Source organism: Mytilus californianus, unplaced genomic scaffold, assembly GCF_021869535.1.
Source record: "Mytilus californianus isolate M0D057914Y unplaced genomic scaffold, xbMytCali1.0.p SCAF_6, whole genome shotgun sequence".
NCBI lineage: Eukaryota > Metazoa > Mollusca > Bivalvia > Mytilida > Mytilidae > Mytilus > Mytilus californianus.
In genome coordinates, this window is record NW_026262712.1 from 99488363 (window position 1) to 99502859 (window position 14497).

The 14497-nt window shown below is 33.1% G+C and overlaps 1 protein-coding gene across 1 annotated transcript; it reads right to left on the reverse strand.

The window, feature by feature from the left end:
• Positions 1-6002: 6002 nt before the first annotated feature.
• On the reverse strand, positions 6003-7118 carry LOC127706688 (C-type mannose receptor 2-like). The gene has a single exon (XM_052211347.1). It carries the CDS (start codon positions 7116-7118, stop codon positions 6003-6005), a length of 1116 nt encoding a protein of 371 aa, XP_052067307.1.
• Positions 7119-14497: the final 7379 nt, after the last annotated feature.

The following is a 14497-nucleotide window of genomic DNA, read 5'->3' on the forward strand; positions in this document are numbered from 1 at the left end:
CTATACAAAGGACGAAATAAATTCATGTCTGTGGATATTTCAATTTTCGCCAAATCAAGATATCTTAAAAACATAGAATAAGGACAAGCTAAAGACTGCCCCTTGGATACCAACACCTCATCTCCAGCTCTATACTGGTCAGTTTTACTCTTCCTAATTTTAACTACCAAATAACCTTCTTTAATTGTGACATCATTGCATTTTAATTGACTCAATTCACTAAAACGTAGAAAAGCACTAAAACTTAACAAAATCATAAAAAGATCTCGTACAACTGTTAAATCATTGGAGTATTGATACTTACTACATAAATCAATTAAAATATCTTTAGACACTGGATCTTTCTTGTTGACAGATGTTTACGCAGTTCGCCTAGCAGACTCAAGTAAATTTTGCACAAATGTTTTGCTAGTTGGATCTAACTGACCACAAATTTCGTGAGCCCACTTAATAGAGTAAAAAGCAGTGTTAACAGTACTAAATGTACCACCGTTATCTAATAATTGTACGAAATATAAAGCTACATGAATTGGAGATGCTGGCAAAGAAAGTAAACTATGTTTTTTACAAAATCTTTTCCATTTCATAAAACCATAATAATATTTTTTATCAGTACTTTCACTTCTGGCATCTAGTAACCGTGTAGAAAAAATCTTCACTAAATTATGTAATGGATGTCCATCTTAAATTCCACTGTCCTCCACAGCTTCGTGCACAAACTGCTCAATGTTTAAGCCTGTTCCAAATATAAAGAAACACATCAATCAAATCTGATTTTAAAATGCAATCATCGTTAATGTTCCTTGTTTCCCAAATAAACCATTATTACCTCTTCCTGTAATAACTGAATTTTCTTCTGTCAAGAATATTTTGTTGTTTATAAAACGTTTAAAATTTCCATTTGATTCACACAATGACACCCAATAAGGTGCAGATTTCCAAAGAGGAACTACCAAAGTACAGTTTGCTTCGTCTTCCAAAAATTTTCTAATAACTTTACAAACCAATTTAGGCGGTGAAATGACCCAATTGTTCTCGCCTTAAAAAAAGTTTTCAATTTTGTTTAAAAGCATCTACTGCTTCTGAACAATTACACCAAAATTTAGAATTAAATCTTGAACATTTAGTGTAATAGTCTGTGGCAAATCTGTCCACATGAATACCCCATATTACATCTAAGTTATTAAACACTTCAGTACTGATAACCCAGTCATCACAATCAGAGTATCTACTCAGGCTGTCTGCCACTTTAATTTGGTCTCTTGGGATCCATTGTGGCGTAATTGTACAATTATTTTCAAAGCATAATGTGTGCAATTCACAAGCTAAAACTTGAAGATCTGTTTTTCAGGCAATGCCTGGTTTGTAAGCAAGTACAGAGAACTTTTAACTGTTCTATTGACTGCCTCGAGTTCACGCCATGTAGATAGAACTCTTGATCCTCACATGATCTGCCCAACTGCCCACTACAGTGTGCAAACTATTACTGCGCGTTATCAGACTACTGCTCATCTGAACATTTATCGAGTCACAGACCAACTCAGCACTATTACTATCAACAACAGGGACTACAAATCCCCCGAAACCAATCTCTGAGGCATCCGTATAAGCCTTAAGATCATATAAATCTGACGCATGCAGATTCACACCTATCTCATTCAGATCACTTACTGAATTTGACCAAAATCTAAGCTCACCAACAGCTGGAGCTGTCAAGGCAACCAGTGACTTCCAACTAGTTCTAAGAACTATGTAATGGTATAATTCCCTTGTCCTAAATCTTATCAGACTTCCAAAAACAACTTGCATTGAAATAATTTGTCCGACAATACAAGCAAGTAATTTTGTTCTGTACAAAATTTTTCCTTTACCGTCAAGTATTTTTACAATACTTAATAACAACCTAACCACTCGCTCTTGAGTAACCTGAATTTTGACTAAATACATATCCCACACTAAACCAATCCAAATCAAGTTTTGTTGTGGATCCCTTATACATTTATCCTCAGCTAATTTACACCAAAATCAGACAAACTCGTTCTGATATAATCACTAGCTCTTTTAAAAGACGCTAAATCACAAGCTCCACCAAACCGTCATCAAGATACATAATTATCTTTAATCCCTGGTTTCTCCAGTACTTAACCACCTCTTTCAAAACTTTTGTAAAAATATGCCCTGCACGTGCAATACCAAAAGGAAGAACATTGAAAACAAAATAGTTAACATCTCCGTCAATAACCCAACTGAAACCTAAATATTGCTTGTGCTCCTCTCTTATTTCAATATGATGATATGCACTTTTCAAATCATATCTAAAAAGATAATCACCCTTTTCAAATAATTCTCTTGCCACAGATGCAACTTCAAATTTAAACTTAAATTGGTGTATGCAACTGTTAATGTGCCTGCAATCTAACACTAATCTTGGCTTTTGTGATCTATTAAAAGCTACCGTAAGCGGATTAATAACGAATGGTTTATTATCAACCTTTGAAATACAACATTTTTCTAATAGTTTAGATATCTCGCTTTCAACAAAATCCCCATTGTCTCTCGAAGATCTATTATTACTCAAAAATACATTATCTGGAAGTTTTTTAAAAGGTATACCGTAACCTTTTTCTATTACCTGTAAAATATAATCAGACGCCCCCGCTTGTTTCCATTTGTATATTGATAATCTGAGTTTACCTACAGGACTGACCAATTTACTGGGTATATTTAAATGTCTAGACAATTGATCTACACATCCCTCACGGTTGAGTAAACAAATACTATCATTGCCGGAGTCTAGTAGGTGAGCTTTGTTTAAACGAGTAGTTTTCAATGTTAAACTTTTATCAATGAAATAACGTAAAGAATTACTATTTCTATAAGCATTATTATATGACAATAAATTACTATATGTACTTAACTTCTTATTCTTTTCTTGGCATTCAAACTGCCAATGCCCTGGTTTATAACAGTTATAACACACTCCTGGCCTCCTAACTGACTTAGCGCCACCACTGTTGTTACATCGTCTGCTGAAGTTGAAGGTCTAGAATACGGAGTTGGACGCTTCTTTCTGGATTTTTCTGCCTTCGCCTTTCTTTCTGCACGCGATGTTGCCCTCATGATCTTCCTGTCGTCTTCAGAATCATCGGCCAGTGGGTTTGAAGTGTATTCATGGACTACTCTCTAACCATGTTCAGACTAATCAGCCATTTTAACTAGACGATAAGCTAAAAGTTCTATGCCTTCACTAATTCTCTGCTTAGCGTGAGCGGACTTGTCATCTGAAGGATCATAACAGGATTCTGCTTCCTTGAGTGTCGCTTTCATCTTCTTGTTGAACTTGAACTGGTCTTCACAGCTCTTTTTCTGGAATTTGTAAGTATCTGCCGTTAAAATGTCACTTTGAAGTTTACACATCTGTGCCTCGGAACGCTCTTTTTGTTGGTTGCCGAATGCCTGCAATCTTGATGTGAAAATCCAGTCTAGCTTACTTAAAAAATAATTTTGAGACTTTTGAATTTCTTCTCTAACTATCCGTTTAACGTTAGTTTCAATGTTCATGGGATCCATTTTGACGAACTAGCACTGAGAAAAATTTGATGTTCACAGTACGAAAGCAAGGCTAGAAGTAATACTCATATAACTACCTATTTACCACTACAATTTTTGGCGCCAAAAATTCATAAGCCTTGGAAATACCTTACCGAGAAGACAATACATTCCCGTTTTACTGCGTGCCGCGGGAATTATCTATTTCAAAATAGTAAAGTTGAAATCTTACCTTAAAACGTTTTATGGATGCCATAATAATTTGGTGAATTGCTATTGAACATTTCTGGTGATAATGACACAATAGAATGCGACTTGTCGTCGAATTTTAACATGCAAGTGGTAATATATCGGGTGTCACAAGTTGAGTAGTTGCTGCCAACCTTTTCGAAATACCTGCTTTTCGGTGGGGATCGTGTTGTGTAGTTTAACGTAAATGTTTTGTTGACTGTTGTTTGTCGTGTCGATTTTCTTTCTTTTTTGTTCGTAGTCTTTTTTAATTATGGCATATGATTTATCCATAATATTTTTTCCATCTATTTTCTCGGGCAAAATGTTGACCTCGAATTATGACAACTTTCATTTGTATAATGCGTCCCAGATTATAATATGAATAGTGTGACAATCAAGATTTGATCAACATTTGAATTTACAAATTTCATTTCCGTGACTACGTCCAGAAACACAACCCTGACGTATATGAGCTGTCTCTCATATATATATATATATATATTGTGCACTAGTAATATTTTTGATCATATTTATTTTAAATTATTTTTTTTATGGTTTACGGGAAAAAATCAAATTTCAACCATGTCCAAATCGTCAATCACAAATACATTACTCATCACGTATATACCTATATGGAATTATTTTCTTTCCGAACATTATGTCTTTCTTTTGAAGAATCAACCCGAACGATACCAGGTTTCAAAGAAATTTGCTTCAAAGCATAAAATAAACTATAAATACTTAAACATTCTAATTTATTTGACATTTATCGTGTGTTATTGACAATTGGGATTTGAATTTTTAATTTTCCATCTTCAATAGGTATAAGGCAGGAACTATCTGTTACTCCATTTATGAGACTGAAATACCGAAAATCTTCGTTGAAAAACATTTTAACTTTCGAAACAAATAAAGTGAAGTTTTGTTAATTTATCGCTACAATAAAAACACTTTATTTGAGATGTATTAAAAAAAAAAAAAACTTTTCATAACACTTTTAAAACAAACCAAATTTTTGTAGGACTATTAAAATCCCATTGATTCATACTGTAATGGAAATCATAGTATTACTCTGACCTATAGATGTTCTTTTTTTGTGTAACATGTACACATTATCGTGCTCTCTTTCGTGCCAGTCCTTAACCTTTTACATTTATATATACCTTTTACTCTATCAAATGATCATTTTCTATAGAATCACAGCTACGTACTATGTAATGCGGGTGGAAATAGGGGACTAAGTTGATACTCTAAATTACTTACATGTGAGTTGTATTTTTCATACACCATAACAATTCATTTTTGTCTTGCTTCATGCAGTTAGAGTATTTTATTTTGTATTTTAACAGTGTATTGATTTCTATTCCACATTAAAATTGAGCCGTAGGCCGTTCTTAAACCCCAAGACCACAGAAAGAATATCCAACTTAAGTTTAATCGATAAAATAGGATACAAAGTCTGCAAATATTTACAGACAAAATACATTTTTTATGGTATATAAGCCCGATAATGCATATTATAAGGTTTTTCTTTTCGTATACCACACCTTGGAGTGTCAGGATTGCATATGAAAGACTTTCCTATGGTCGGTCTTTTATTAGACACCTGGCATACCTCGGTATGGTATGCGCCAAGAAAAATCTTACAATATGCATTATCTTTAACTTACTGGCTGACATAAGATATGCATTATATGTCAGGGCATATCTATTTAGCAATGTTTTCGATCTTTAACCGGTTGATTGAACGACCAGTTTTAGAAAATATCCCTGAGATTTAATTTAACATATTTTATTTGTGAAACATAGCATGACGGATAAGACACAAGCTTCTCAAACTTTAGAATATCTTCTCCGTATGTATAATACGACATATACTTACAGATAAGTTAATGTGACCTTGAGCGTACATTAGAGTTAACTATCTAGAATGAAAACCGGACCTGTTTTCTTCATCTAATATGCATCAACTTATAAAGATACGCTCAACGCTCAAGTTTATTCGTTGTCTTATTTTTAACGACGTATTATCCTATCCAATTGATAGTCAATGAAATATGTAAGTATCTTCTTTGCATCATATTGTGGTCACTAAACAAGAAATAAAGTTATGATATCGAATAAAAACGAATAGGCATCAATGAAAATTACTAGACAAGTTCCTTTATAACTTTATGCAAATATTCAGTTTTCTAACAACTGGAACAGTTCTAATGGTAATTTTATACATTTCTAAGTAATTGTTTCTCACAAACAATACCATTTTGATTGCTGCAACTATCACCATTCCAATTTCCATACATGGTAGATGATTTGACACATAAGTTCTTATCTGCTTTGGGTTCATCTATACCCCAGATGAGGTACGTAGGATGACTGCCATCTATCCATATGTACGGCTGATTTCTTAGTTTCTGTAATCCAATCCAGAAATTAGCATCTGGGTACCTTGTAGTTTGACTTATTATGAAATTAGATTCCTCTTTAGACCCAATGATAACTAAATCTGAACCATTGTTTTTACAAAGAGTACGGGCTTCTGTAAAAGTAACAACAAGTAATGTATTAATTGAATAACACGAATTCTTATAATATACCCACACACCATGCCCACATCTTGGATAAATCTGCAATTTGCATATAAACCTCAACGACATAAAACAGTTGTTGTCATTCCACTTTCTAGAGTTTGAATGATAAAGGTGTACACAGTTTTCGTTATTATTTAAGTTGTTCGGTTCTAATGGTCTCCAATGAGTATAATCCAAACTCGTGCCGTCACTCCACATATACTTACCATTGTTTTCTAAATTGCTGAGTCCTGTCCACAGAAAAGTCTGGGTGAAACTGTTGATTAGAAAATTGGTTTCCTTTTCATTATGAATACTAACAAGATCAGTTCCAATACTACGACAATAATCACGAGCTTTAAACCATGTCCGCCGTTCTGAAAACTCTTTATAACACCAATCATCGAAATTCATCCAGTCATTTGGACATTTTGTCCAACTGTCTGATATCTGGAAACCTTGGTTTCCATTTCCGTTATTTTCGTTTTCTTTTGAAGGAATATTCACTTTGATATTAGAATGTATCACAATGTACGTTAGCCCAGCTGTCAATGCACATGCTAATAAAGTAACGGTAGTGAACGCTATCCATAATTTGATTCGAGATTTGTTATCAGCAATAACAGATAAATAGTTTTCATAGGAACTTGTTGGTTCTAAGTCGTCAAACCTTCGATGATGATCTGAAATGGTTGCAGGATGTGTATATCCTACCCCGTCAATAGGTTCTGCGTATGTATCAAAAATAGTATCAATTGTATTATCCATTATACTAGCTTTGTCGTCTACATTGACCGTTTCTCGTTACAAAGTTGTTCACATGCGGATATAAATTAACCTTTTATGTGCACAATGACGTTACATAATGTACTACGGATGATACTATAGCACTATTTATGACTAGTGGGGAAGACTCTTCATCAATCAAAGAACAAGACAACTTGTATTTCCCTGACAATATATCTTATACTTACTCACGTGTCTGACCCATCAACCATACAAATATTAAACGTTTTGTTTGTTTTCTATTTTAGTTATATTTAATTGTTTTCTTTCGTTTTTGTTACAAAAAGCAGATAATCTGTACAATAGCCAATTATAAATGCATTAAACATATTATATTTGTAAAACAAAGTAGAAAAGATAAGACACAATTAGCGATCGAAATGAAGAACACTTTCTCCATATGTACAAATATACAATATTGTACATACAGATTTATAAATGGCAATAGGTAAGCGCCTCGGGATGAAACGGGACGATGCTTGAGGGATAACCTGGCCGATATTGAAAACTTCGTGTATTATTTTGCTTATCATATGCTTCCAATGTTCCAACGCTACCAGACTTATAACCCATAACAGACTGACCACGTGATTTCAGATAGGGCTGACATGGGGGTATCCACCAATTGATCATCTTAATTCATTTGAATCATAATTCATTCATTTTTAGTAAGATGTGTTAATGATTGTAGTCGTCTCCATGGAAACTACAAAAAAATACCAAAATAAACTCCATTTCCATGATTTTCAAGTGTATTTTTTTGGCATTTTCTAATATTCAGCACATTTTAGTTTATAAGTTAAATAATGTACCATGCATAAGGTTTCCAAACAAACATATTTAAAAAAAATAGTTGTCGTAACTTTGTTGCTATGGTAACCAATGTTTGACCTACTTTTTAATTAACACAACTCTTAAATAGCTCTCTAACATTAAATTGATTATTTCAATTGCAACAAAATAGACAATAAATGTATATTGCATATAAATAAGCAAGCCTGTTCTGGTCAAAATCATAAATAAAATTGAAGAGCCTTTTTGGAAAGATTTTTGAAAAAAATATTATTTTCAATTTTCAATTATTTCACAGAAAAATCTGTGCAGACTATATGTGCCTTAGAAAAAACTTACAAAAGAAAATAAGAGATAAATTAGCAGAAAACTCCTTAGCAACCAGATCTACACCTTAGCAACAATCCCCTCCGGAAACAGCATGAGCATGGGTTTTTTTTAAATGATAAAACACTAAGTTTTTTTATTATTGAAAGATAGATAATAAAAGAGAAACATATAATAAATTAGAAATAAAAGAATCAGTTTGCCAATATAAATCTTATACACTGACTTTATACCATAGCAAACAATTTTATACCTTAGCAACTGAACTAATTTTATGGATTATTCACGGACCACGTACTTAAATATAAAAGTATATATACCTAACAAAAACGGTCAAAAGATAAAATTTCAAATTGGAATATGAACAAGAGTGGCGAAAGATACTAAATGGAGTCGTAATCAATTCTTCTAGACAATAAAAATAAATAATTACTAATTATGCTACTTGCTTCATCAGAAATTAGGTGAATGTACACTCCGCAGCTTTTACCAGTTTGACAATAACGAATATATTTTGTAAAGCAATTGTAAGTATACTCAATACATAATAGATAACGATGTTATTATTTGTCAAAGGTTGGGGACATTGCTTTTCGGTCATGGTGGAATAATCTTCTATTTTTTTCATCATTACTTTTAAAATCTGTCCTAGGTTGTATTTGGTAACTGGACTCAAATTTTTGGCGAATTACCCATACTATATATCTTTTTATTCTACATGAAATGTAATGATGTAATGATCACTGTCCAATAATTATAAGATATGTAGCAGAAATGTAAGAGCTTTGTTGAATAAGCTTACAGCTATAGCTATGCTGCATCGGAGTTAAGAATTACTGTTGTTTGATATCATGAAAAACTTCCAGGCAATGCTTATCATCTGACTATAATGGTATATTTGTTTCTTAGTTGACGACGATTATAGTGCATATTTTCGAAACCACATGAAAATAAGTAAAACAAAACTGAAAAATTAAAATTGGCCTTGACCTTTTATTACTTTTTTAAAGTTCCTGGTATTGTGTAGGTGGTTGTTAAACGAATGGCATTTACCGTCAGAATGGACGTACAGTGAATATATACTATGTATTTGAAACTGGATGTTAGGAAAATCCAGAGAAGGCCTGAGTGAAGTCAGAAAAGATAAACCTTTCAAATGCAATATGTAATTCGTGTATAAAATCATAAGCAATGAGACGACTATTATCAATAGAGGCAAATCAAATGCAATTACAAGGTTGCTTCTAAAAATGATCCAGTTCTAAGCTTGTAACAGGTATAATTTATGGATTCACTATTAGGGACAACTAAAACATGTCAATCCTCTCAAAAGCATTACTGCACAACACTGTACAACTTCGTATCAAAAATTCTTATAACTGTTCATTACATCTTCCCAAAATTTCAACCCGTTGTTGCATTCGACTTCGAATTTCTCCACTATTCTTGCAATGTACGTTGAAAATGAGCTATGAGTGGCATTTCGTGTCATTGGTGGCATAAACATACCGAGTTAAATGTTCAGCGCGATGGATTTCACTTTTAACACGTTGGTTTTCACTTTTAACGCGTTATAGTTTTCCTATTTACGAGTTGGTTATCACTTTTAACGCGTTGATTTTAAAATCTGACGCGTTAATTCGTGATTCATATTGCATGAAAAATCAACGCATTAGTTTTGCAAACTTTATCGTAAGTTTTCACTTTTAATGGTATAGTTTGTCACTTTATACACTTGTGTCAACCAATCAAAAATTTTCTTACAATTAAAGTTCTCTCAGACTGGTTCTTGAAGTCTACACTGACAGAAAATTTTAATTTTTTGTAGAACGATAACAAAAATCCGTTACTTCTCTCTATATCTCTATATTTATAGCCTCCACAGGAATTATTTTCAGTCCAATAACAAATGGTTTACTATGTAATAGATATGTACCTCATTTTTATTTCCATAAATATTGAGAGCATTGTACATTTAAGCCATATTTGGTATATAATTATATATTTATCTTTAACAATATTCCACACTGTTCTGAGTTCTGACATCTTTTAAAAAATATGAGATTATTTAAAGTGCATCATCACTGTATAATATTCATCTTAAACCAGCTTTGAGCCTTGAGGTAGGAACAATCTGAAGTTAATGAGCATGACCGTAATTCCTTCATCTTGATTTGTTGTTGTTGAAACATTAACAAGCTAGTTTCATCTCTTTAATGTGTTCATTATCTACAAACAACAAAAATATTTACACCAGGTGTGTAAGCGTGTGAAGGAAAAGTCGTTGAAATGAAACATTAGACCATCTGGAAATGTTTACATGCATCAATCTCTTATTGGTCATTACCTACATGTATCACATGAGCAGCCCCAACTACTAAATGGGGGTGTTTAAGTTCCTTGACTACCCATGAGGGTCTTGCACGGTTGGTCCTGGCTTGCGCCTTTTTGTCAGCCCCAATATTTCGACAAAACATGTTTATGAAATTAAGATTTATCTATATTGCACTACAAACCACTAAAAGTCTGAAATGGCCTTTATCAGTACTCGACTGTACTGATTTTTACTCGACCAGTCTGAATTGGTCTGAAATTTACTTGATATAATTCGACTGTAGTCTAAACTATACTTAACAGTCTTAACTTGTACTCAATCCTTAACCATTTAAAACGAGTCTGAACCATACTCGACATAGTCTTAACCATTCTCGACCAATTCTGAACCATGCTCGACCTAGTCTAAACAATACTCGGCCTAGTCTTTACAAACCTAGAACTGTTCATCAATTTAGGAACTGTTAATACATATATTTATATAACTATATACAATATATATAATATTTAAAATAAAAATAAAGCAAGATGATCAAAGGAAGTAGTTTCTGGTGGGATTAAAAAAATATGATGTAATAAATTAAATTTCGTTAAATAAGTTTTTATGGTTTATTCCCGATTGTCCCACTTTTTAAAATTTTAGAGTTCTGATTGTCCCACATGAAAAGATCTGATTGTCCCTCATTATTTTATGACGCAAAATGTTCTTAGATAAACAACGTAAATGTTGTTTGTTTTGCTAAATATACAAGAATTATTTATTAAATATTTGATATTAATTTTATAAAAGTATATTAGTTGACCAATATTCCGCTATAAAGTGCAGTCAACAGGACTCGTCACCAACTATAAAGAAGAACCAGACTTCCATCAAAATTTGAAGATGTGGTACGATTGACTATTAGACAACTCTCCACAAGAGACCAAATGACACATAAATTAGCAACTATATGTCACCATACAGCATTCAACTGTGAGCAAAGCCCATACTGCAGAATGTGGCGGGGTTAAACTTATCTGAAGACGCCAACCCTCCTACTAACCTGGGACTGTGTTGTAACAGTACAGCATAAGAATAAACCGGGTTTGTATCATCAGATGGGTACAAACAGAAATACATCTAACAAAAACACAGAGTGGACGTGGCTGGGTACTTATACATCCCCACAACAAGACACTAAGTTCAGATCTGAGAGTACTCACATTTACTGACAGCTAGTTCAAAGCCAATAAAAACTAATTGAAAAAACCATGCAACTAAGACTTACATTTTACGACTTCATATCATATTTCTATATTTGATAATACTTCAATTGTACCTACTATGTGCAAAATAAATTATGTAAATATTATTATATTGTTCATGTTTTTTTTCCCATATTCTATAAGTTAAATACATTAGAAGCCTGTAATTATCTGCTAGCCTACCCACTATAAAAACAAATTAAGCACTTTCAAACCAAGTCCCAATTGTCCCACATTCAAACTTCCCAATTGTCCCACCAACATATTCCCGATTGTTCAACACAATTTCATTACTCTTTTACCTGTAATTTAAAAACGTGGGACAATCGTGAAGATACCGTTTTTATATACATGATATCATATGCATGTCCTCATTGCTTTATGTAAATCAGAAGAACTAGAACTTTGACTCATTGGGAAACGACAATTTAACTTAAAAAAAAAAGGGGGGGGGGGGGGGGGGGGGGGGCTATAAAAATATTCTGATCCCCAATTTGATGAGAAAAAAAAATCTGGTCAAGCAGATGACCAAAAAAAATATTATGAATCCAGATTTACTCCATACCTTATAGTTTTAAATACTGAAAAAAAATTGAGTAATAGCGTCGAAAAACTAAATAAAAATGTTCGTGCTTTGCGCGTAAGAAAAAATTCTGACTCAAAAAAAAAATCCTTATTTAACGCCCCCCTCCCCCCTTAGTTAATAAGGAGCAATTAATAAAAGTGTTAACGGCGTGGTTCATTGAGAGATGTGACATCCAAATAAACAAAAATAACCGGAATGAAATAAAACCTGAAACTATTTCGCAACCGATAAATAAGATGATGTGCATTCTTGTTAGAAAAAAAGTAAAATATACTTTTGAAATTACCTGATTGTTAAGTTTTTCATGTACAAGTATTGTAGGAAGAACACAAATACAGAATAACATTAACAAATGTTATCAATCTTGTTAAAACAATATTCTAATTAATAATATCTGAAACAGGACATAATTAGTTTCGTTTATTTTTAACCTTTTTCGCTGAAAGATAGTAATATCATGTGGAATATTATAATATGTTTAGTACATAAATGTGATATAGCCTAAGGATGCATTCCATACTGTGTGTATCTTTATGGTTGTCACGTCTAACCTTGACATTTGTTAAAGTGAATAAATTGTTCTTAGAAAAAGGAAAACTTTACTTTTACTTAATTATCGTGATCTGTCATATGATAAATATCAGGTTATAAAATAAAAGATGTCGTGTGATTTCCAAGGAGACAACACAATACCAGAGACCACAAATATAGGTTATCGTACGATCCTCAACAATGGGCTTAACCCACACCGCATAGCAAACCATAAAAGGCTCTGAAAGGAAGAACATGAAGAAAAAAAATGCAGACCAACAGACTAACAATAGTACATAAAACACAACATAGAAAACTAACTACTGAGAAAGACGAACTCCACCAAAAACTGGGGGTGATCTCAGGTGCTCATGAAGAGGCTAAGCAGAATCTGCTCTACATGTTGTTCATGTTAGTACAAACCCGGTTATAAGTTTAATTTGGTAGGTCATATTCGGGGAAAAGGGAACCGGGTTGTAGTTACGACATTTGGAGCATATCCGCTATCATCTGTCAAATGGATATTCCATAACGGTCAACCAACTCGTGATGGCGTCCGCAAAATGTACGAAAGAATGATTTAAACTTCACCACTTGAAACTCTTGGTATAGTATCTTCCTTGTGATCAGTAACCCTCTTAAAGAAAATCTTGATAGGAAATACAAGCCCTGAAATATCGTATCAACTGGGAGACCTATACTTCGTATGCAGGCGTTGATGAATTGTTGCTACAAAGAAATGGAAAGTTCACAATTGGGAAGCTGAAATAATCTCTTTTGTCTTTAAGTTTTGTGTTCAACCTACCCTCATTGTCAATTTCTAGATGTAAGTCAACATATAAGGCAAATTAAACTGTATCTGTTGTATCCCTTCTCTCATGTTCCACAGAATAGATGCGTTCAACATAATCACCAAATATTGAATTATTTAGTGACAGCAAGCATCTGTATAGCGGAAAGTAAAGTTAAAGGATACTGCGAACTTACTTTCTTCCTAAGAAGTTCCTGTATGAAGTCAGCCAAATAAAAGAACAAGTCGTCAAGAAGAGAGCACAGTTGGTTCCCAATGGACTGCCGATTGCTTGTTGAACAACACGTCGTCTAAACGTAACAAATATGGTGTCAATCAAGAAATCAAGCATCTTGATAATGTCATTTTAGAGAATTTTTTGTTTGAATCAGAGTAATTTTTTAAAAAGTAGGATTTGTCCCTCCTTAAGACAATGTACTTGTATCTACGTTTGCCATTCTTTTTTATGAAGCAAAACCGACTCTTTCAATTTGTGTTTTATATTGGAATTGGGAATACTTGTGTAAAGTGTAAAAAGGTCAAATGTTTTAATACTATTGCAAGATTGCAAGATGAAAAAGTCGTAGATTTATGTTCTCTAAAAGATCTTTGTATGTTTGTAGTATCCACATCTGATTCACGCCACCTCTAGAAATGGAAGTTTCACAATAAAAAACAAAATAACAAAAATACCGAACTCCTAGGAAAATTCAAAACGTAATTTTCCTATCAGAAGCTCAAACAAATCACAAGAAT